The sequence below is a fragment of the Ascaphus truei genome, chromosome 10 (genome assembly GCF_040206685.1).
Source record: "Ascaphus truei isolate aAscTru1 chromosome 10, aAscTru1.hap1, whole genome shotgun sequence".
NCBI classification, from domain to species: Eukaryota; Metazoa; Chordata; class Amphibia; order Anura; family Ascaphidae; genus Ascaphus; species Ascaphus truei.
The window spans coordinates 34,884,288-34,908,590 of NC_134492.1; the positions used below are offsets into that span (position 1 = coordinate 34,884,288).

The window sequence follows — 24,303 nt, forward strand, 5'->3', positions numbered from 1 at the left end:
ATGCATTCCAACAAACAGCATAAGGAGACGCCACCCAGCGCTGCGCAGGAGACAATGGAGTGGAAGAATCTCCAGGCGCAGAATCTCTGTAGCAGCAAAATCTTACTGTTTATTAATTGCATATTTGGACAGACCAAAGGTTCTGCCCATAGAGACCTTCATCAGAACAACAAAAGAAGACAACCCGATAGAACACACACAGTACACAAGATGTGTCCACTGACATCACAGTTATCGCCTGCAAGAAGAGCTGCTCTGTCTACAGTCGACCCTGTAATATGAGAGAGCCCTCAGTGATCGTGAGCAGCGTGGACAAGGAAGAAGTCTAATGACACGGACGCTACTCGGCTTCTTAATGACTTAGAGACCTCCTTATTATTATAATGATAATAATAGTAATTAGGATAGGGCAGTGTTTCCCAACTCGAGTCCTCAGGGAACCCCAACAGGTCAGGTCTTAAGGATATCCCTGCTCCAGCACAGGTGGGTCTATCAGCGGCTCAGTCATCTGTTGCTGGAAGGGGACACAAAACATTGCACCTGGGAGACCACAAGCAGGTAGGCACTAACACTGAGAAATCCTGTCATCGATTCATGTATTTGGTGCAGTTTGTTTTTCAATCTGTTTTTTGAGCCTGGAATTTTCACACACTAAAAGATAGATATTGTGCTGCTAGAAAAAGAAACCCAATAGAACAATGTTTTCACTTTTTCCATTGAATTTCTTTTGAAGGTGTAGCTCCCCTCTGGAGACTACTAATTAATGGAAAGGGTTAACAGCATTAATGGTTTAACCGGTGGGATCACTCTGTTAGTGCCCCTCTCGATCATGTGATGTAGGATGACTGCAGAAGAGATTGCCATTCCCTTGTATGTCTTGTGACCAGTGATGTCACCAAGGCTCCACCCAATATTCTAGAAACAGGTTCCGCAGAGTTCTGGCAGAGGGCCTCACTGTGAGTCCTGTAAATATATTTAAGTGTATAGATATATATTTTAAGAGTGTCCTGTCCCTGTTTATTATTTTCAGTTAAGGAACGTGCCCTATACAGTTAGCGCCTATAGTAATGGCCCAAGATTGTTCTGATGCTGGAAGACAAGTAAATATGTTTTTAGCAGGAGTTCTCAGAGTAGTAACTACAGAGCATAATTGGATCGGCCCCATCGGAAGGTCAATAGTGAACTCTTGATCCAATATGCATGGGCAAGGTATGCAGTACACAGTAATGGGATATCTGATCCCAGAGAGAAGAGTGTATTCCCAACGGGGGCCGACATTTATGCTATGGAGATTTCCAATCTAACCCAGGGGAGCACAAACATTTTCTGCTGCGCCCCCCTGTCTTCCCTGCCGCGATACACGCGCCCCCCACTCCCTACCTTAGAGTGCGTCATTTGACGCCGCTTTGCCATGGCGAAGCGTCACAGAGCGCCTGAATCTGGGTATGTAAACAGTTGCGGAGGCCTCACGCGGTCCCCCGACATTTTATTTAAATGCCGTGGGGAAGAGCGCGGGGCCTCTGCAACAGCCCGCGCCCCAGTTTGCGTACCCCTGATATAACCAACACTAAGGGAAACAAGCATAAGTACCACCGCGTGGGAGTGAGAGCTGCCAGGAGAAGAAGAAGCCCAGGGTAACAGGGTAACATTATGATTTGACATTATTTAATGTCTAATGGGAAGTCTGTTATTGTATGGAGAACCTTATAAACGGATGTAATAATAATAATAGCATGTTCTTGTGTAGCGTTGCTAGTTTTATGTAGCGCTTTACAGAGACATTTTGCAGGCACAGGTCCCTGCCCTGTAGAGCTTACAATCTATGTTTTTGGTGCCTGAGGCACAGGGAGATAAAGTGACTTGCCCAAGGTCACAAGGAGCCAACACCAGGAATTGAACCAGGTTCCCCTGCTTCACACTCTCAGTGCCAGTCAGTGTCTTTACTCACTGAGCCGCTCCCTCTCCCTGATGTGAACAAAGCTGTTGTTTGTACTGTAAAAGTTCCTGGTGCCCATCCTTATTCTATCTGCATATCCACCTCCGGCCTGCACTGACCCAGCACCCTGACAAGGTATGAGGGACTGCGCACAGCCATGTATATATCCAACTCAATGCAAACTCCTATAGAGCCAGGCTAGGAGGGTTATTTATTTCCGTACCGCAGACCACTTCCATGTTAATAACATGCTTATTTACACCTGATCAACGATATATTAACATGTACAAATAAGATATACACAATTAAACGAATGCCGTTAGGGCTCTCAGGGCCTGCAACATATTGCAAAGTAATGCGTTGCAGTCACAGACCCTTTTAATTCAACAGGGCTGTGAACATGGAAAGCAGATTGTCACAAATCTCCAGTACTGATCTGCTGAGAACTGCCCCTATTTAATAGAGAAAAGTAAGGTAGGTTTAGCTGGGAAAGTCCTGGATTTTCATTTCACATCCCGGTGTCCCGACAATATTCTCCAAATTGTCTAAATGTCCAGGTTCCCTGTTTGGAAGACATCATGGCGGCAGCAGAGGAGGGTGGCGGCAGAGGAGGGTGGCGGCAGCAGAGGAGGGTGGCGGCAGCAGAGGAGGGTGGCGGCAGCAGAGGAGGGTGGCGGCAGCAGAGGAGGGTGGCGGCAGAGGAGGGTGGCGGCAGAGGAGGGTGGCGGCAGCAGAGGAGGGTGGCGGCAGCAGAGGAGGGTGGCGGCAGAGGAGGGTGGCGGCAGCAGAGGAGGGTGGCGGCAGCAGAGGAGGGTGGCGGCAGCAGAGGAGGGTGGCGGCAGCAGAGGAGGGTGGCGGCTGCAGAGGAGGGTGGCGGCAGAGGAGGGTGGCGGCAGAGGAGGGTGGCGGCAGCAGAGGAGGGTGGCGGCAGCAGAGGAGGGTGGCAGCAGAAGAAGAGGTTGGGCGCAGAGCCTGCGCCAGCGGTCTGACCTGGAACTCAGTCACTACTTGGACCCCGATCTTGCTCCACAGGTAGGGACTTTTAATAGAGCAGGGGGAGGATGGGGGGAGACAAAATAGGGGGAAGGAGAGAGTTCAGCATAAATGGGGATGCTATAAGACAAATACCATTATAATATTACATTTAGTAATGTCATTTGTTTTATAGATACTTTATTAATGTGACCCGGTTTCTACTTTTGAAAATCTGGTCACCCTAAGTCAGGGGTGGGCAAAGTACGCCCTGGGCAGGATGCTGGCCTGTGGCCCGCCACAGATAGGGACCCGCTCCCCGAACCTTACCTGTGGTGTGACCGGCGGAGGCAGCAATGCTGCAGGAGCCCACCCAGGTCCTAAAATGGAAGTAAGGACCGGCCGGAAGTCAGGCCCAACTTCCGTTATCACCGGCTGGGTGGCCACCCGCCACACTGCTGTCTCAACGGCTGCCCGCACCACCGGGAGGTGCAGAGGGAGGAGAGTGAAGGGGAGTGAGAGAGAAGGGAGATGGGGAGTAAGAGAGAAGGAGAGAGAGAGAGAGAGAGAGAGAGAGAGAGAGAGAGAGAGAGAAGGGAGATGGGGAATAAGAGAAGGAGAGTGAGAGAGACGGGAGATGGGGAGTAAGAGAGAGAGAAGGGAGATGGGGAGTAAGAGAAGGAGAGTGAGAGAGAAGGGGAATGAGAGAGAAGTGAGATGTAGAGTGAGGGAGGAGAAAGAAGGGTGGGAGGGCGAGAAGCTAGAGAGAGTGGGGGGATAGAGAGAGGAAGAATTAAAAGAAAGGGGGAGAGAGAAAGGAGAGTGGGGGAGAGTTAGTGACAACGGGGGGGCAGAGAGTGAGGGGGTAAGAGAGAAAGGATAGGGGAGATGCAGGTCAGAAGAAGAGTATGTAGGGGAGAAGCAGGTGAAGAGGGGAGATTTGGTAAGCTTCGGAGGCCACAGACAATGTACTTACCAAAGCTTGTGAAGTGGCCCTCCAGCCTAACTAAACCCTCCCCTGCCCTAATACAAACTTCCATTTAGTGCAGATGGAAGTTACTGCATTTTTAACTATGCATTTCACCCACTTCTCGCCATATTAAAACAAAATTGCACGGGTAAAGCTGAGACATTCCCATAATGCATTGAAAGGGTTTCAGGGATTGCCACAATCGTCATTAGTGGCCATCAATGATCAAAGGACAACTGTTTGCTGAATGTCTCATCAGCTGAAATTAAAAATGGTGAATCTGTGCTATTACCGTCACTACAGCCGTGGCAAACGTAATCTGGGATCAATATACACAACAAGAACACATGAAAGAAAAGGGATTTAAAAAAACAAAATTGAGAACCAAGGGTGCATCTTTAAAGTAGCAAACCCGCCAGAAACCTTTATAAATGTAACTGATATAATGTTAGTATCTTGTGTTAAAAAAAACCATGATTTTCTTCACCCCCAGGGTGGCCAACTCCAATCCTCAAGACCCCCCAACAGGTCAGGTTTTCAGGATATCCCTGTGTCAGCACTGGTGGCTCAGACTGAGCCTCTGATTGAGCCACCTGTGTTGAAGCAGAGACTGCTTGAGCCACCTATGCTGAAGCAGGGATATCCTGAAAACCTGACCTGTTGGGGGTTCTTGAGGACTGCCGTTGAGAACCCCTGCTGTATGGCAATTGTATATGATGGGATCAGCAATGTACCTGGTCTTACCTCACTCCTGCTAAAACTTGCAGCGTTAACAACTTAATCCCATGAGAGACACCTCTAAGACTGTATAAGTATTGTAAATTACAGTGCCTGGCCTCACTGCCAATTCTACCTGGAGTCTGTGTGACGGCAGGAAAAAAACTAACGATAAATCCCCCCCAGGAAACTGCTCTTTGATGGACACTTTCACTGCTGGGAAGTGCTGCAATGCTCCATTAACCCTCATCACCATCATTAGAGTGTTCAACAGAGCATCACTCCAGCCAGCCGGGCAGAGCCAGCGTCCCACAATCCATGCCCAATTAAGTGCTAGAGAGACTGCGGTAGATCCCTCTATCAAACAAGTCATCGTTAGAAAGACCTGCAGAGCATTACTCCACTAGGTACTTGAGACGTCACTGTGGCGGATCATTTATCCAATAACTAGTTAACTGCTAGTGTCGCTTTATTAACCCCTCTGGCAGCCAGGGTCCCCTAGGGGGCAGCTCTGAGCCTGACCCAACCCCTTAAGATACACTCCTGTCAACACTATATATATTTGTTTGAAGCAGGGGGTCTCCGAATCTGAACTAATTAATTTCAGTTCTGGGGACCCCCTGCTTCCCAAGGTATTTACCTCAGAAGGGAGTGCTGGTAGCAGTCCAGATGGGGCAAACGATATGGCGGCTTTAAATGTCCCGTGTCCCAACAGGAAGCAGTGACGTCATCCCTCGCGGCTTCCTATTTGCCCATGTGACACGGGACATTTAAACCTCACAGAGGTACCGGCACCCCCTCCCGAGGTAAGTATCTCAGGAAGCAGGGGGTCGCCAGAGCTGAAATCATCGCGGTTCAGACCTGCTGCTTCAAACATATTTTTTTTTAAAACAACTATTTTGTTTTTGTTTTTAAAGCCCCCCCCCTCCCCCCCCGGAGCCTTGTACATGCTGCACCAATGGTATTTCAACCCCTATTATCCACCAAGACCTATTCCTTTCAGTGCTGCAGCGACCTGCAGATCATCACACCTCCAACCACTTCAACATTGAAAAGTCCTGCAGAGCATTGCTCCACCAACCTGCTGATTGCTAGAGACAAGCAGAGAATAAATGTAACCTGCCAGAGAGAAATGTAAAGCATCAACATAGCGCCACGATACTCGTTGCTTATCAACACACGAACCGCGTCGGCACTTAAGGCACGTGCCGAGCATCAGCCCAGACCTGCCAATCATCAGTGTGTTAGCAAACTCAGTGCCAGAAGGATCTGAGGAGCGTTCCTCCCTTTACTACTTTTCTATAAAGCACTGGTTTCCAATCACGTTGTCGTGACATCATGGTGTGTCACAACCCCAAGCCAGGTTTGTCACCAAGACAAACTTTTGAAGGTCACACAATAACGCAACTTTAAACTTAAAATAAATAGAAAGATTGCTTTTCAGTGTACAGTTAAAAAGAAATATAATGTAAAATGGAGATTTTTTTCCCGTACAGCTCTTACATAGTAAAGCTTGGAATCAAAGGAATATGGGTGTTATTGTATTTTTTTTAAATAAATGTAACTTCACTATGAACACACCCAAGTATATTGATGGACATGCCCTTCGGTCAATGACTGTGAACCAAGGAAAGGTCTGAGATCATAGGATATCAAGAAGGATGACATCATGGAAGGAGAGGTCAGGAGAGCTATAGGTAGAGAGGAGCACAAGAGCAAGGGACAGACCTGCAGAGATGGAGAAAGAGAGTGAACCTGTCCAGAGGAGTGATACAGTGTGGTGGCAGAGCCTTCCTAGTCTGGCAGGATAGCACGTATCGGAGCCAGCCGGAAAAATCCAGGAGAGTACATCATCCAGATAAGGGGAACCCGTGAAAGCTGGGGGTTCCAAAGCTGTCAGTAGACCAAGTGGCAACACCTTCAGGAGGATCGCCCCTACGACACTTCAGTATCCTTTTCAATGTACACAGCTAACGCTATTCTTTGCAAAGTAGCAGGCCTGCACCTATTAAAACACCCATACTTCCACACGAGCACCAATGCTGTGCCGGCACCACCAGTGGCCCATTAGTAAGCATCTGGGTCACCGGGACTGAGTAAGAGACACTGTTGAATAATTATGCAGCGGGAACATTGCAATTCTCTCCAAACGATTGCCATAAGTATTGTTCACGGTCCTCCGGTTCTGGGGGCCACTGTATGTGATTTCTGTGTTTCTCATATATAAAGTATTGTTATATAAATGTAATACCCCTCCTAAAGGTTTACTAACATGGTTAATGTATGCTAGGCCCCACCCTAGGTTGCTGTGGGAATCCAGACGTCACACAGGGGTATTTAAGGGACCAGGAATGTTCTAGAAGGTTAGGTTCCAGGAGGACAAGAGGAGGGGAGCCTCAGGGAGAGGAGATATGCATGTTCTTACAGTAATAGTATAGACCAGGCCCAACAGACATGGATAGTAACCTTGTTAGTTAGGATCCCTAGAGAAGACTGAGGGAGTCCAGTATAAGTTGCTAAGTATGAAACGGCACGCGACAGAGGGCCTCAGTAACAAGGACTCCCAGATGCTGGTGGATCAGCTCTAGCCACCGATCTCCATGGACATTCCTCTCAGTCTGAAGTGACAATTACCATAAAGGCCCAAAGTATTGGGTTATGTATACAGGACCCGCTAGGATCCAAATATGGTCCAATTATTACCAGGATAATGAGGAGAGATGTCCCAACCCAAAGAGAAGGGGTCCAGAGTCACATATCTACGTAGAGCAACTAAGTAAATGTACCTCCGTTCAAGTGTTGAGTGGGCACTAATGGAAGAACCATATTCATGTATGTCTGTCTAATGTAAACACAGTGTCGTCAAATGTGAAAGTGCAGTCCCTGTGCCTGGGGACACAAATAAATGAGAGTAGCGCTACAAAAGTTCCTGGCGCCCATTATTCTACAAACCATGCTTCCTCATCTCCCAGCCGCCTGAATCCAGTCACTGAGTCAAGGTAACCCAATGTGGAATCGATGTAATAGCCCTAGAGGCCAGGCAGGGAGGGTGACATACAAGATATGTGCCCCTTTACAAAGACGGACATTGGGGTTAGGGGAGGGGAAATCCAAATCGTCTTGTTGCGATGGATTTTTATGTTAACCAACATTAGTTAAAGGTGAAAAAGGAAAATAAAACCACAATGACGTTGACGAAGTTAATAGCATAACCCAGAGGTCCCCAGCTCCAGTCCTCAAGGACCACTAACAGTGCAGGTTTTACAGATACCCTGCTAGAGCACAGGTGGTTCAGTCAAAATGATTGGGCCACCTGTGCTAATGAGAGGCTATCCTTAAATCCTGCAATGTTAGTGGTCCTTGAGGACTGAAGTTGGGGACCTCTGGATAACCCATAAACAGGAAATGTGTCACGTGTTACATGAGGGATACATGCAGAAATGCAACCAGGGGAAATAAAGATGTCAACCAACGTTGTTGATTGTTAACCGAGGAGTTTGTGATTCCCGAAAATACGAAATGTGATACTATGTAAAAATCTGTCAAAAATAGTGATATTAATGTTTCAAATAAAAATATATATATTAAAAAAAAGCTACATGTCCCGCTTTGTGGTCTGACCGCCCCAGCCACGTTTCTCGCCGACTGAATATTTTCTCTTATGTACAGGGGAGGTTGGACTCAGGCCCCCACCCTAAAATCTACATTTCAATACATCTAGGGAAATAAAGAGGGGTTACATAAACGTGGGGTTACACAATGCAAATAAGATTAAGGGCGACTGCTACAGAAGCGTGCGCGCATATATTGAATTATCCTCGGGAGTGCATCCCCTTTACCCTTTCAAAATGTGAAGTGAAGTGAAGTGAAGTGGCCATGGAGCACCATTACTTTTCTATGTAAACAAGTAGCCTAGTAGTAATGAGCTGGGAACCGTGTCCAAATCCCAATGTGAACTCTTGTTGGGGAAGTCACTATCTCTCCCTGCAGCTCAGGCGCGGATATCAGATTGTAAGCTCTCCAGGGAAAGGAGCTCATTGTGTCTGCAAAGTTCTATGTGCAGCCTGCATACATTGTCATGTACTATACAAGAAGAAGATCTGAATATTATTATTATTATTATTATTATTATTATAGGAACCTTTTATTGTCCTCCCCTTTAAAAAAAAAAAAAAAACATTATTGCTATATTTACAATGTGAATGTGCTCACTCACAAGTGCTATTTGTATTTGTTTTACACTGTGTGATGGAAGGTTTGTGCCACTTTTTTACTCACCGTAACTGTGTGGTTCGGGTTGTAACCACTCCCAGCTTCACATTGCAAGCTCAGTAACCAGTCTCCTACAGATGAGACCCGAAAGGTCGTAATAGCTGTCTGTGAGTAGGTCTACTGGCTCTGCACGGTTTTAACCCAGGTTGTGCTGAAAAGCTGTGTAACGGCAGACATAAGCTTATAGGGATCCATGTTAAAATGGATAAGAAGCAAAAAGTGATACACTGTGAGTGCTCATTTGCATGTCATTACCCAGAATCCCTGGCTGCAGTAGAAGCTGCTAAGAGATAATGGGGGAAAGCAGGGATGCACCCCTGTCTGAGACATGGGAATGCGCTCTCAAAGGGTATTTTTATTTGCTATACAGCTCTCATTTTCAAAGCATACGCATTGTATATACAGGTAGTCCTCGCTATCCAACGTTTCACTTTACAACGCTTTACAATGCCTCCCTATGGGCCGTTATCCGACGCCGGAATGCGTTATCCAGCGCTCACCGCCACTGATTAACATGGGACACACTTTACAACGGTGTCACTATCCAACGCTACTTGCAGAGCGGATTCCGTTGGATAACCGAGGACTGCCTGTATATCTTTCTAAAATGACGTTCGAAGAGCTTTTTTTCCAAATGGATACCAGGTTTAGTATTTGTTTAAATTAGACACCGCTCCATTTCAACTACGACTATCAATGTTTGTTTTTTAAATGCTTCTCTGCAGAGCATTGCACCGAGCTCTATCCAATGCTCTGTGCATGTGAGACAATAAATCCATGTTCTGCCTGTGTGTGTCAGCACGGCACACGCTAAGCCATGACAAAGAAAATCCGAGCTATTAGCCGTGTAACTGTCACCGGCAGCAGAGAGAAGCAGCCGATTTAATGCATTCATGGTAACATGATTAAAATTGGATGCCAGCACACGTTTATGTGCAGCTATTATATTCTCTGATGGGCGCCTCACAAGAAAACATTGTTTCCTGGGGTGATCTTAGGAGAAATGTTTTCTTTAAAGCAGCAATTTATGCGTGAGAGTGGCCCCCTCCCTAAAGATGAACATGCTGCAGCATAAAGTAATGCTGATTATAATCAGACACATCCCCCCCCTCTCCCCTCCCCATCTAAAGCTTCTTATCATTAAGAAATGAAGCTTCATTGTCTTGTAACATCAACTGACATTGAAAAAGTAGGGCTATTATCATCAGGATTTATTGAGCAGATAACCAGCATATCCCACTAAGTACTATGGGTGTGAGGAGTAATGTACCACAATAACAAGGACATGACAATTAATGCAGTGGGGGAAAGAACTATTGTTTTAATGAATGGGTAAAAGCTGCCTTGGACACAGATTGTGGGGCAGGTGATGGGGTGCGCCCTCACATCCAGGTATATATTGAAAAGAAAAAAAAAACACAATAGTGCAACAGGGTATGCAAATGAGGAAATCTTTCCTAGCCAGTATACTGATGTAATCCTACTCACATGTTATATGAGCAGTTAGAGTTCTTGTAGTTTTTAGAGTAACCAACGCGGGTAGCAGATCCCAGGAGGAGATATCCCAGATATGGAATAGAGGGCACAATAATAGTGCAGGTTGCTTTATAAACAAAAATGATAAAAACATTAGTAGCTCTTACAAACGTAGGTAGGTTCTGGACATTGGGACGACCCTGGGTCATATAGTGGGCGAAAGTCCAACAATCCCTGTTACGTAGAAACTATGTGGCGGCCGTCCACTGCTACTCCCTGGGTCCAAGGACTCAATCCAGAATGGGCAATCACTCACAGGCACCAAGGTCCCGCACACCAGCTACGTCCGCAAAGCCGCCCTACGCGTTTCATTGTCGCGAACTTCTTCAAGGGGAATTGATTGAAACATTTTATGCTACAAATTCTTTGTACTTATTTCAGATAAACAAAAGAGCTTGGGCATATGGAACCAGTGGCAGGGAACGAGACTGTGTTGCACTAAATAACACTGCTTTCTAGTGAGTGACACTCGCTGGAAGTGAGTGAGATTTGACAGGGGGAGGGGGGGTACCTGGGAGTTGCACCTGAGAATATACCCTGCAGTTCTTTCTTTCCAGGGAGGTGTGGATGTCACAATAGGATAATATTGGTGCTAAAAGACCACCAGGTTTATCAAAGTAAAAGATACAATTGATTGAAATACATAAATGTTTTTACTCTACTTTTGCAGGAAGATTTAGATAGATGGCCCTTATATTGTATACCCCCGATGGCTCCCCTTCATTGAGCACATAGTATTTGGGAATCAACTTGGGGCAGAAAGATACTGACAGAGTTGCTATAACATTTAGGGCCAGGTATACTAAATCATGCTATGGTTTAGATCCCGTGCCCCCTGCCTGATCTCACCTCCCCCCCCCCTCCCAATTACCTTGTCTCCGGCATCAAATGATGCCGCAAATCAATATGTAGGAAATCCAAGCAGCTTAAAAAAATAACAAATAAGTCTTATTTTTCTTTGAATATATGCCGCCTTTGTTTACCTTTATTAAAAACTAATTATGTAAGCCGACGATGGATTGGTTCTCCCGTGATCGATCATCAAAATCGTTCACTAAATGGCTGCCTTTCAGTTTCAAATCAATCCTTCAGTCCGTGTAACTCAGCAGCTACAATGTATTCTTATATGACTAAGTTAACATTATCTATTGTTATAGTTTGTAGCTCAAATTGCTGGGAACATTGGCAACAAATTATCACAAACAGGAAAGTGTTGCAAAGATCTTGCACTGCTGGGGAGGTGGGCTAAAACCTGCTATAGAAATCAAAAGATTCTCAGTATATTACAACTCATTAAAAATGACATTAAGATTTGAATTTTAAAATAAAAAAAGAAGTATTATCTAATACAGTACTACAGAACTGATTTATTTAATTTTTTTTAAATAAAACACACATGTAGCAGATTGCTTGGATTGCTCCTAACCAGGTCCTGTATCATTTTAACCTAAATCTGATTCTTATGGGTGTCCACGTTTAACAGTTTAGCTAGTGATGGCAATATCATTTGTGTATGATCAATAATAGAGGGAGCGCGTATAGTGCCCATGACCGCGATGGCGATGCGTGACGTCACCCGTCGCCGTCGCCGCTAGCGAAAGTTGTATTTCGCTTTGCGGCGGCATTGCGGGTGACCAGGCCATTGATTGGTTCGGGTGCTGTCACATGTGGTGACAGCCCCTGAAAAATCAAATATTCCCAGCTGCAAAAAATCGGCGACAATGCATTTGATTTCAGGCGACATTGCGTCGCGGGCACTATAAGCGCGGCCTTAGGTCACAAAATACATGTACAATGATAACAAGGCACCAATAAATGTTCAAAAAAAGAAAGAAAATCATTGTATTGAAAAGCAACATGGCGTTGTGATCCCAGGATACTAACATTTGATCAAACAAGCTGCACACGGCATTTATACAATGTAAATAATGTACAGTAAATAAAAAATACACAATATGCCACCCAAGGAATTACAAAATAACCATATAAGCATAGAAGGTGTGAATATACATCATCATTTTTTTAAACAAAAAATCAAAGAAACATCGTCTAGAATGATGAACAATCCAAGTTGCAATAGTTTTATCATTAAGAGATTAGGTATCAGGAAAGCCTTCCGCAGCATATGGTTACTATAGAAACATTAACAATGTAAAAACGTTTAAAAAATACTTGCCTGCTTCTTTTCATAAAAGGTGGCACTTACTCACATTTAACCCATTAAATAGATCACAGCCATGAATTTACTTTCCTTCTCCAAACTTGCTTTAAAGCAAGGGTAGCCAACTCCAGTCCTCAAGGGCTACCAACAGGTCAGGTTTTCATTATATCCCTGCTTCAGCATAGGTGGCAATCAGTGGCTCAGCCTTCGACTGAGCCACTGATTGAGCCACCTGTGCTGAAGCAGGGATATCCTGAAAACCTGACCTGTTGGTGGCTCTTAAGGACTGGAGTTGGCTACCCTTGCTTTAAACAGACTTGTCTTATTACACAGAGCAGAATGTCCACTGTGGGAGTGCGTGACACGAGTATTATTTGAAATAATTACACCCCTTCGTTAACACATTCTTTAAACCATGGGATATGACATGAAATATTGCTAATAAGAAAAAAGAAACAGGTTTCTTTTAGTGTGTAATATATTGCTCCCACCAATTTTACATTCCGGCTTTAATGATAAGGTTAATAGGGTCAGTCTGTAATTCCTGTATCACATCCCATAGCATAGATCAGAGGAGGCTACTGCATTTGCCGGAAACATCCACAATGGGCCTGTGAGGCAGAACAGAAGGAGTTGAGGTTGGGAATTTTACATTTTCATAGTCAGAAGGGCTATTGCAGGTCATTTTTAAGCAACAATCACACCCTTTATCTAAATTTTTTGTTTTTTTTAACAGGATTTAAAGTTTCCAGACATATATACAGGTGAATTATTTGAGGCAGTGGGTTTAAATGGCCACCCAAAACAAAACCACACACAGTGACATGCTTTCTATCAGCTTGCGGGACCTGCGCATGTTTGATCGGCCATTTTGTTTCCCCTGGAGGGCCTTCAAAACCAGTAACTTCACCAGTAAGTATGGGCAGCCTGGATCGCTGCTTTAAAATATATATATATATATTCATATTTGTCCCATCAAAACACCCCTAGCCCATTAAGCCATGAAACATTTCAGTCTAATCCTATGCAGGGCTGTACCTTTTAACTGAAAAGTGAGCAATTCTCTTAGGTATGTACATGAAAACACAAAATCATAGTGTCATATTCCTGGTTATGACATCACTTCCCGGCATACTTATGAACATTGGGTGCTTTGCCAGTGAGTCACCCATTTAGCATCAGAACTTCCTTAAAGCCTCAAAGCAATTATTAGTAAACAATGTTTAAAGCCCCAGTGTTGGTTGGAAGTATAAGTGCAGGGAGATGCTAGGAGTTCAGTGTACGGGTGCTGACATCATCTTGCTCTCTGCTTTTCCAAATGGCAAAGTGCAGGTCAGTTATGGTGATTTTCCTGGCTGCTTTTTCCCAGCGAGTATCAATGCAGACCTGTCAACTCTCAATAAAATCCCGAGTCTCACTGATTCATTGCCAGTCTCAACAGCCTGAATCTGACCTGTTGCCCCCCAAAATTTGGCTTAAGTGCCTCTCTGGGTCCACTTGACTCCATGCACCCTAATTTTCCATTGGTAATTTTGTTGAGGGTAGTAGAGTTAATTGCTGGTGATGGTGAACCCGAAAACCCATTTGACACCAAAACATTTTTTTCTCTGAGTGACCCCATACCCGAAGCTGGGCAGGGTCCAGGTGATAATAAATCTCACTGGGTTTTTTTTTAGCATCAGCGGTATCATAGACTTTAATGGAGTCTCACTGATGAAGTATTTTTCCATGAATACCATATTTTGGTCAAGAGCCCTCAAATCTCAATGATTTCAGGATGACATCACTGTCAATACCATCAGCTGTCTGCACAAACAACACATGTTTCCCAGTGGTTATTGTGTGAGCAAGGAGAGGAATGAAAGAATGCACAACCAATGTAACACCAAAGTACATACTGTAAATGCTCAGCTTATATGTACAGAGCAGGGAGCAGCTATTTGTAACTGCAGAAATAACAAGAAGTCCAGTCTAGTGCAGTGGTTTTCAACCTTTTTTTTGGTTAAGAAATACTAGAATTAGATTGTGAAATTCTGGGGAACCCCAACTGTTTCTCGCCTCCCATCCATCTCTTCCTCCCTCCCATATCTCTTCCCCCTTTCACACTCCCCCTCTCTCTGTTCTTCCCTTACACTCCCTCCCTCTTCCCCACTTACGCTCTCTACCTCCCCTTACGCTCTCTTCCTCTCCCCCTTATGCTCTGTACTCCTCTTCCCCCTTACCCTCCCCCTCTCTTCTCCCCTCACACTCACCCCATCTCTCTCCTCCCCTTACACTCCCTCTCTCTCTCCTCAGACTATCTATCCTCTCCCTTGCCCAATTAAACTCTCCCCTTAACTCTCCCCCTCTCTTCTCCCCTTACACTGTCCCCCTCTTTTTTTTCCCCATACTCTCCTCCTTTCTCTTATCCCCGCACACTCTCTCTTCTCCCCTTACACTCTCCCCCTCTCTGTTCTCCCCTTACACTCTCCACCCTCTATCTTGCCCCCTTACACTTTCCCTCCCCCACACCCCTTCATTGCACACACACACACGTTGGGCCTGCGGTGCTGCGCCGGTCCGCAGCACTCTTCTCCTGTCAGCCGGAAGTTGAACGTGACGTCCGGCGCCAACAGGAGCAGGGAGAGGAAGGATCGCAGTGACCGGGCGGCTGCTGCTGAGCTAGGGAGTCGCCGTGCTGCCGAGCCTGAGACAGCTGTCCCAGCTCTCTGCCCCTGACGGCCGCGGAACTCCTGGTCTAGTGAAAGTTTCATGTAGAAAAAAGAGAATCAGTCTGCACTCCAATGTAACCATTGTAAAACACTATAATAGTGTGGCATGTAGGCAAGAGAATCTCCCTAAATCCTCAGAACACATATCATACAAAGAAATTCCCACAGCATTCACACTTGAACAAAGGATCACATAATTGTACTAAATGACAACATGCAAAAGTGATAGCAGAAATGCAAAGTTTACATGAAAAGACAACATCCCCCAGAAAACCCCACTCAACACATGAGATCCAGAAACTGGGACAAGGCTGGGAGGAAAAATATGTCCATTCATTGTGGAACATACCACCTAGGTGGACGTGTGAGGCGACGCGGTTGCACGAGAGAGATACAGCAGAAGCTGGTGTACCATGCCCCACGCTCCTGGGATTGAGGACTGGTTCTATATTTTTCTTCAGTACTTTAAAGGGAAGTAACACTCAGGTGGAACGGGCCTGTGGAAGGGCTTAGTGCCCGATACGTAGCCCCCTCTTACATTTAGTCTGGTTCTTCTTTTTTCTATTGCTAGTGATCCTGGCTACTATATTTAGCTTGATTTTTTGGCTTGGTCTTATGCTTCTGTTCCCCACATGTATGTTCTTGTGCTCCCCCTTTTTTTCCCTCCCAGCCTTGTTCCTGTTTCTGGATCTCATGTGTTAAGTGAGGTTTTTCTGGGAAAGCTTTTGTCTTTTCGTGTAAACCTTGCATTTCTGCTATCACCTTTGTACGTTGTCATTTAATACAATTATGTGATCGCTTTCTCTGCTGTGGGCATTTATTTGTATGGTATAGTTTCATGTAGAGCATCCCCTTAAAAAGGTGAACAATGCTCTGATATAACACCAAAGCACTGACAATTACGTATATTTAAAGCCGTACTCTCGCCTAAATAACTTGTTTTCTTTTACAGCACTCATGGTCATTCACCGAAGGGGAGATAAGGCCCTTAGTTTGGTTCCAAAGACCAGTTCAAAGTTGATGGACTGTATTATATACTTCAGCAGCTTTGAACTGGAAGTCTCATTCGCCCAGTAAGAATTACTGTGAGATATTATCTGTTCACAGTTTTACTTACTATGAGTGAAGCCGGCTTTAAGGGTCATTAAATCTTTGTAAGAAAGACCGTTACAGTGGACAAGCTGCTGGTGTTTTCTTGCTGCCTGATATGTGGAACTGTCCTTCAAAACATCCAAGATCCCACTTGAAAGTCAACAAATAGGTTGAAAACCTTGGGTAGCTATTAAGTGATTACAGATTGAAACAGCTCCACAAATGAGCAAAAGGTTTTAATAAGCGTAGTCACTAAGTGCTTTCAGCTCATGTTTACTTAAAACAAATTTAAAGGGTGTGGTGGTATATAAGTATTTGTTAAAAATAATAGTCTTCCGGATGTAAAGGTCAAGACATTGGTGTCGACAATAAAATGCATGACATGTTTTGGAAAAATAGTGTTTAGTGTACAGACTTTATTCAGGTAAATAATAGTCTAGTCAAACTGGCCAATTAAAAAGCAGCATTCTTTACAAAGGCAAAGTTTACACTGAAAACAGATCACCGATAGTCAGCTATTATGTACATGAAAGGACATGTCAGGGGAGCTGACCTTGTATGCTCTTTATTTGACAATTGTTGTCGATTCCATCAGTATTATTTTATTCTTATATAGTACTGACTGCGCTGGAGCTGCTGGACCAGAATTGACATTTGGACAAGTCCTGACTTCATGAGCACACGTGAAGAACTGTGAGGTTTCAACATAGACACGGACAGCACACACAGGCCATTTGACCCCTTAGTCTTCACGATTTCTCTGCAAAATTATACTCTACCAAAATCCAAGACTTTGTTTTCCTGAAACTGTTCACCTGTCTGGCACACAAATGGGTTTAACAAGGAAGGGGTACTGTGCTGAACCTCAACAAACGATAAACCTGTTAAGCTTTGGTGTAAAACTCGTTTGACCCTTATTTAGAAATTGATTTGCGTATCTATGCTCAAATATGAATTAATTTTTATCCTTGAAAATGAAATTGCACAGTTGAGTTGCAAATAAAATAGGAATGGTATTCTAGACATGTAAATTCAGAAATGGTGATGCTTAGTGCCCTCTAGTTCACTCAAATTTCAACCACTGCTCCCGCCCCTATAAGGTACCCATATGTCTATGCCAAGCATTATCTCATCAACTATATTTGCCCCTCCCACTTCTGTCTGGAAGGCTATTCTGCACATTTACTAATCTTGCAAAAAAAAAAAAAAAAAGAACTTGACACATTATTGCATCAGATGGGGCTGTCCTTATAACGTACCCTGTACAGGGCCCTTGGGCCGGTGGCCCACAAAGAACCTTGATGTGGCTCTTGGAGTCTCTGCTTCAGCTAATTTCATACTAGTTGCTCAGGCAGCAAAGTACGTTTCTCACACTGCAACTCACTTGTCAGTTCAGGTAATGTATATATATTGAAGTCGCTGGAGACATGTTAAGGGATATACAGAGGCCTTGCACGCTCCTCCAGCATTTAAATGTTGGGAAGAGCGCGGGGCCTCTGTAAGTGCCATCCACCACCCCCACCCCCCAGAAATTTTTGCTCCCTCCAGTATGAGCGCTGGTTTTAGAGCATCTCTAGTACCCAGTTTTATCACAGTACAGTATGTTGTTCTTTTTTTAATTTTGGTTTTATCTATAACGGGTAAACCCATTAAGCATCTACATCACCTAACTGAATAACTTCTCCTACTTAACAGAGTTGCCAACTGTCCCGAAATTTATGGTAAGGTCTGGTCTTACTGCTGGTTAATATTATGTATACAACAAAAAACAAACACAAATGCCCAAAGCTACTTCCAATGTGACAAAAATACACAGTGCAATACCTATATATTCTCTTGAAAAAGGGTCATTTAGTTTAACCCTTTGGCCAAAGCGTCTTAAGCCTGCTGCCACTTTCAAGGCATGACTGTAATAATATGTTCCTGATTTCTGTGACACCTCCTTTTGGGTAATGCTGTTTGTCTGCTTTTGAAAAACATTAGTAGCGCTGCGTCACTTCCTGTTCATATCTGTACTTAAGGAGGCGAGTCTGCAAGGATATCCACTCTGACAAAGCGCTGCATAGTGTGAAACGCGTCAGAGCTACTCTGCTCCATATTGCATTCCATAATGCCACAGGTCCAATAAATGTTTTTCTTTTTATTACATTTTGTGCTTAGCCCATTCTTGCAGTGCACCGCTTTCCCCCCTCTGGTGGATTCCTCTATGGCTTCTATAGTGTCCCGGCCTCCATTTGTAAACATGGAGAAAACGGGGCTGACCAATCAGCGAGTGAGGGGAGCATCAGGGATGGACCAATCCAGAGAGGGGGTGGAGCTAGTGCAGGACGGCCCTGAGGGACGGGGCCTTGGAGCATGGGAAATTGGAACTGACCAATGTGAACCGCACCAACGGTTGCCAGTCCTCTGGTTCAGTTGCAGGCCTCCCGCAGAGTTAGACATCTCGCTGCTGGGGAGGGAACAATGCTACGGCCTTGGAGTGTGTACTCCCCCCGCAGACGTATACTTCCTTACCTAGTCCCCCTTTTCCCTTAGCATAGCACCTGGCCCATACAAAGACTAGACTCCTAACTCATGGTATACGTGGTACTCTGCTATTGTTACTATTCCCGGCATACAATGAGTCCCACAGATAAGTTACTACAGTTAAACTCATATACATAAATACCAATGACATATTACTAGGGTTAGAACATTTCCCAACCCTAGGATGGCAACATTAACCCTTACAGTGGATCGTCATCTCAATGGACAGAGGCAGCATGTAGGCTTCACCTTCATTTGGAGTGCCATGCTGCACCTGCCGTCACAGTCACTACTTTTTAAAGAGGGGTTTCTCAGAGCCATGGTAGGGACCAGTTTCTCCAAACCATCATGTCAACCCCTAGGCAGGTCCATCGGCCATCACTAAATTGAGCCCCTGCTCCTTGTTTAAAAGATGCTTACCCTACACGCAAGTTATTTTTGGGTTACAATTTTGTATTCTTGTTTCATAACCTTTTTTTTTTTTTTCAAACTCCAAAGATCTGGGCCAACATAAAGTAACATTTTAGTTAAGTAGTTCTGCTCTCGAGGCTATAGGGAATATACATCAAGGCAAACGTGGTGCAAACCTGGTGCAACAAATGACACCAAATCCTGTTTTGTTGGGCAGACCAATACTGAAGACAGACATACACAAAAGCTGATTTTCCACATTTTCATAGCAACTAAATGCATAATTGTGTGTAATTGGATATCCCCAATGCACCAACCCTAACCAAGTTAAGAATAAAATATGGGAAGTATTAGCTATGGAAAAGCTTATGGCATACCTTGCAGACTCCATGGGTACATTTCATCAAACCTGGGAAACCTGGTTGGCACATTTTAGCCCTGTTTGACGATTCAGCCCTTTGTATATGTGATTGTAACGGCATGAAAATGTAAACGCTACATGTCCTATTGTAAATATCTGTGTATAGTGACCAAGGCAGAGGGCATTATATGATGAGAATATCGGTAGCTAGATCAGCGGAGATGAGGAGAAATATTCATTCAGTATACAGTATACTCCTGATGAAGCCAAGCTATTGGTGAAACGCGTTGAGTGGGAGTGTCAGATCTCAGAGCACTCACAGATGCGTTATTCAGTCTCAGAGGGAAAAATGGAAGTGACGTCACACGAGACCGGATGTGACGTGACGGAGCCTACGGAGACGCGGGCGAGGAAGCACACAGTTGGGGGAGGCTCCCCAGACCATCGGCGTTGCTTAAGGGACGGAGGCGGTGAGGTTAATACCTACCCACGATGTCTATATTGTTGTGAGACGCTTGTTTATATCGTACACTTGTGAGTACGATTCTTATCTTTTTGACTTTATTAAACTCTTTTATACACTGATGTGCGCTATGGCACACAATCTCTTTTTATACCGAGGTACATCCCTTCTGAGGATTGACAAGACAGTTAATTGCCACAGTTTTAGAGTTGCGATAATTCACCCACCTTATTGTGAGTAGGCATCATACACGAGCCAAGACTGGCAGTATCCCATATTTGCACAAAGCACTTAGATAATATTCTTTTTCTATTCCATGCTGATTATCTCCCAGGCTCCCTGTGGATATATATATATAGATAGATATATATATATATATACCTAATCTATCAGATTTGGCTTGAGCAATATTTATTGACATGTTTCTTCTGCCTGTAAAACGGTTCCTGACCCTTTCTCTTACCCAATTAGGCGTGATTTTACCTTTATATGATCCATGTCTCCTTCCTCTCTGAACCCCCTGCACCCCCCTTACATGCCCAAAATGCAAATTATAATGTTGTATAATACATTACGTCCCTCCCTTTCTTATTTCTCTACCCCAACCCTGAAAGTTTCAATAAAAATTGAGATGTAACTTTTTTTTTGTTGCTGTGAGATTATTGATGCATTTGGAACATTCGTTTTGCCCCAGAGTTGCCCTACGTTTACCGCATGTGTATCAAGGCAAAAGTGGAGCAATTCTGGGGCACCATATGTGCCTCAGGCACCAAAAACATAGATTGTAAGCTCCATGGGGCAGGGACTGCAAAATATCTCTGTAAGGCCGCGGTCCCAGTGTGCACTGTGACACGCCCGGCGAGGGGCGGCGCGTGCACAGCACTGCACAGCAATCTGGGAGAAGATGCAGGAGTTTTTGCGACTGGGGGGGGGGGGGGGCTTGGCTGGGGTTTTCAGGGGCGTGGCTATGACCTCACGCGGCTGGTTCGCCCTCATTGGCTGACCCGCCGTCTGGGGCGTGGCCACCCCTCCGTCGCAAACTGTAAATTCAATTTCTATGTCTTTTGAAAAACTTGGCGTACAGCGCGGCTGCACATGCCGCGTGAAGTTACTTGATGAGCACAGCCCCATTGGGGGGCGGTGCTTGTACGCACAGCACTGGGGACGCGGCCTAAAGCGCTACGTAAAACTAGCAGCGCTATACAAGAACATGCTAAAATATATATATATATCAAAGAAAAAAGTCCTATTGAAATCACTAGGTTTTTTTTCTTTGATATATCTTGTGCATTTTTGTTGCCCCAGAATTGCTGATAGGCCCCATAGATTCCCATGAGCCTTTCCTCTGCTGCGCCTCTAAAATAACACAGATACTTCCAATCGCCCAGCTAGGATCACACTGACAGAAGGTTTCAAAATACTGGGGCGGGGCCACACAGGGGCCACGCCCCATCTACCCGATTATCCAACCACTGCTTCACATTGAAGTAGGTGCGGCTTTGTCATAAACCACGCCCCTATATCATTACACTGCGTCCTATCTGAGCAGGCCAATCCGTCTAAACCCGCCCACTGTTGTAGAAGTCACGCCCACCACCATTTTGCCGGCGGTACGCTACCTGAGGAGGTGGTTTCCATGACAATGACGTTGTGTGTGGGCGGTGCCTGCGCATGCGCAGGGTGACCATGGTCAAGATGGCGGCGGGGCCAGTGAGGAGGCAGAGCTGGGAGATGCTGTGAGACATAGTACACAGAGGGAGACGGTGGGGTAGAGAGACCGGAGCTGAGTGGGGCCACACCGAAGGGCAAGGGCAGGCCAAACCGGAGACCGCCACAGGGACGGGCAGGGAGATCCCACACAGGGAGAGACCCGGGAAGGGGGACCTGACAGTGCCGGACACATGAGCCGGAGCAGCAACCGGGATCCACCAGTAGCGGCGGCCCGGGGCCCCTGAGGGCCGGGAGAAGGGCCCCTGAGGGCCCGGGCTCAAGATGAAGTTCGCAGAGCATCTGTCCGCTCACATCACCCCGGAGTGGAGGAAGCAGTATATCCAGTATGAGGTAAGAGGGCTCTATACATACCCTTAATATGTGTGTGTGTGTGTGTATATATATATATATATATATATACATATACATATACACACACACACACACACACACACACACACTGCAGTATATGTATTCAATCCCTTTCACTGACACCGCAGGGTAGATGCCCATCTGCTATGTCACCCCCCCAAATCTGAGCCCCCCAGTACAGCTTGGTGACACTCCCCAGTTATAGGGCATTTCCCCCAGCTACATTTCTAAAACAGGACACCTGTCCCCAGTCCTTGCCTATATGTCCCCTGCCGTCGTTTGCTTTACAATGCAAACTACAAGGTGCCCATGATGCCTCCACCCTGTTTTAGAAATGTATTGGGGCATCCCTCCTCCACATCTAAGATCTGCCTATCCTAGCTACCAGAAGGTGACATCCAGCACAATAGGTTCTGAACCAATATACATTGACACTTTCCTACCTGTCCCTGGATCCCTGATGGTTGACATGCAGCTGCTCCCTGTGTGCTTCCTGCTTCAGATGCTTGCTGATGGTCTCCACATTGTCCCTTGTCCACTCTGCCCATAAGTCAGACTCTCACGGCACATGCAGGTGACTTTTGTCCTGGGTGCATCTAAAGCTTTCCACTCACAGAGAATCTTCTCCCAGTATTAGGGGTGACAATATTTATTTTATCAATAACGCTAGTTAAAAGCCCAGTGGCTTACCGTGTTCCCGAGCCTAGAAAATAACGAATAGTAGAGATGTAATGTAATTACACAAGCTGAGAAGGACATGCAGAGATTAGTATCTATCCGATTATCAAAGCACCTAATCAGCCAATCTACACAAGGTGGGTGAAGGTGTGACAGCTTGACACACACAGGCACCTACTGCTGCGGACATTTGCTTTGTGTTTTGTTTAGCTGAATCAGTGCTTTCTGTAAAACCATTGAGTGTTTTCTCAGCATTGATAAATCAATGTGTTTATGAACCGACATGAGCAATAAACACCGACATATTTCTGTCAATGTCCAAGAATTCAAACGAGAAAGATTTGGATCTGAAAATGACATGTTAATGGAATGATTTAAATTTAATTGAGTGATGTTTCATTAGTCTACAAAACCTGTTTTGTTGAGCATAAGTGTGACTATGTTCTAGTGATTGAGTCTTAGACCCGCTAACATGAAACCGCATGAACTAGGGATGGGCTATGGTAACTGTTATTCTTCAACTAAATATATCCATTCATCTACATGAATTTACATCTCTATTTCAGAGGCTTTCATGCAGCCACCTCTGTGGTGGAGTCATGGTAGCCCACATGAACAATGAGGTTAATATACAATAACATGTAGGTAGAAGAGGGGGAACAGGGAGCTAGATCTTATATGTATTTTCATATTGTGCCATTATCAGTTCAGGGACCTGTAATGTACAGAAACCAGGGCATTGCATCTTGATTACCTGGTCATAGTCACACTAGAGACAGTTCCTGCCTGCTGTATGTGGGTATTTAATTTCATTATTTATAAGTGCTATTTCTATTTTACCACCGTTTGTTTCTCAGATAGTATTGCACTAAGGAATATGGTGCTACCCTATAAATAAATGATGATTATAGTTGCAAACTATGTTGGGTTGGTCTGGCAAAGAAATAAACAAATCATTATCAGCGGTATTTACATCTGACTTGCTAATAATAATTTTTTTAAAGTCACATTAATTACGTTTTACTCACACAGCTTATAACGCTTCCCAATTCTTGGGCATTGTAGTTGTGAAAAACATATCTGCCTGAAATCTAGAACAGGGGTGAAATAAACAGGAACAGAAACAACACAATGTATATTTTACTGTACTAGAGTGCTTCATTAAAATGCTAACACTATAACCTCTGCAAAATTCTCAAACTGTTGCCCTGGGGGAGGGGGGAAGCTGTTTGCTAATAATGATTTTACTCTGAGAATCAGGGCCGTGCCAAGATGTACATATGGCATCTGAAACAACATTTAGGTTTCTTATAACCTTTTGATATATCACTTGGTGCCATGGGCATAGTCACTAGAATTAAAGAAGAGCACCCCCCTCTAGCTTTAGGATTCCAGAGACAACATAGTCCTAAAAA

At 44.8% G+C, this 24,303-nt stretch overlaps 2 protein-coding genes across 3 annotated transcripts in view; one reads left to right on the plus strand and one right to left on the minus strand.

Moving 5' to 3' along the window:
- Positions 1-22,932, minus strand: part of ACBD6 (acyl-CoA binding domain containing 6) — an 88,883-nt gene extending 65,951 nt beyond the window's left edge. Inside the window, exon 1 of the mRNA XM_075616529.1 lies at positions 22,654-22,932. Within this exon, the coding sequence (XP_075472644.1) occupies positions 22,654-22,758 (105 nt within the window). The 5' untranslated portion in view covers positions 22,759-22,932. The remainder of the gene's footprint in view (positions 1-22,653) is intronic.
- XPR1 (xenotropic and polytropic retrovirus receptor 1) overlaps positions 21,780-24,303 on the plus strand; it is a 62,405-nt gene continuing 59,881 nt past the window's right edge. Inside the window, exon 1 of one of the 2 annotated variants that reach the window (XR_012804094.1) lies at positions 21,780-22,189. Coding sequence is in view for 1 of the 2 variants with exons in the window: in XM_075616527.1 (XP_075472642.1) it covers positions 22,121-22,189 (69 nt within the window). In the remaining variant the exon portion in view is untranslated. The remainder of the gene's footprint in view (positions 22,190-24,303) is intronic. The other variant, XM_075616527.1, reaches the window with a different exon arrangement.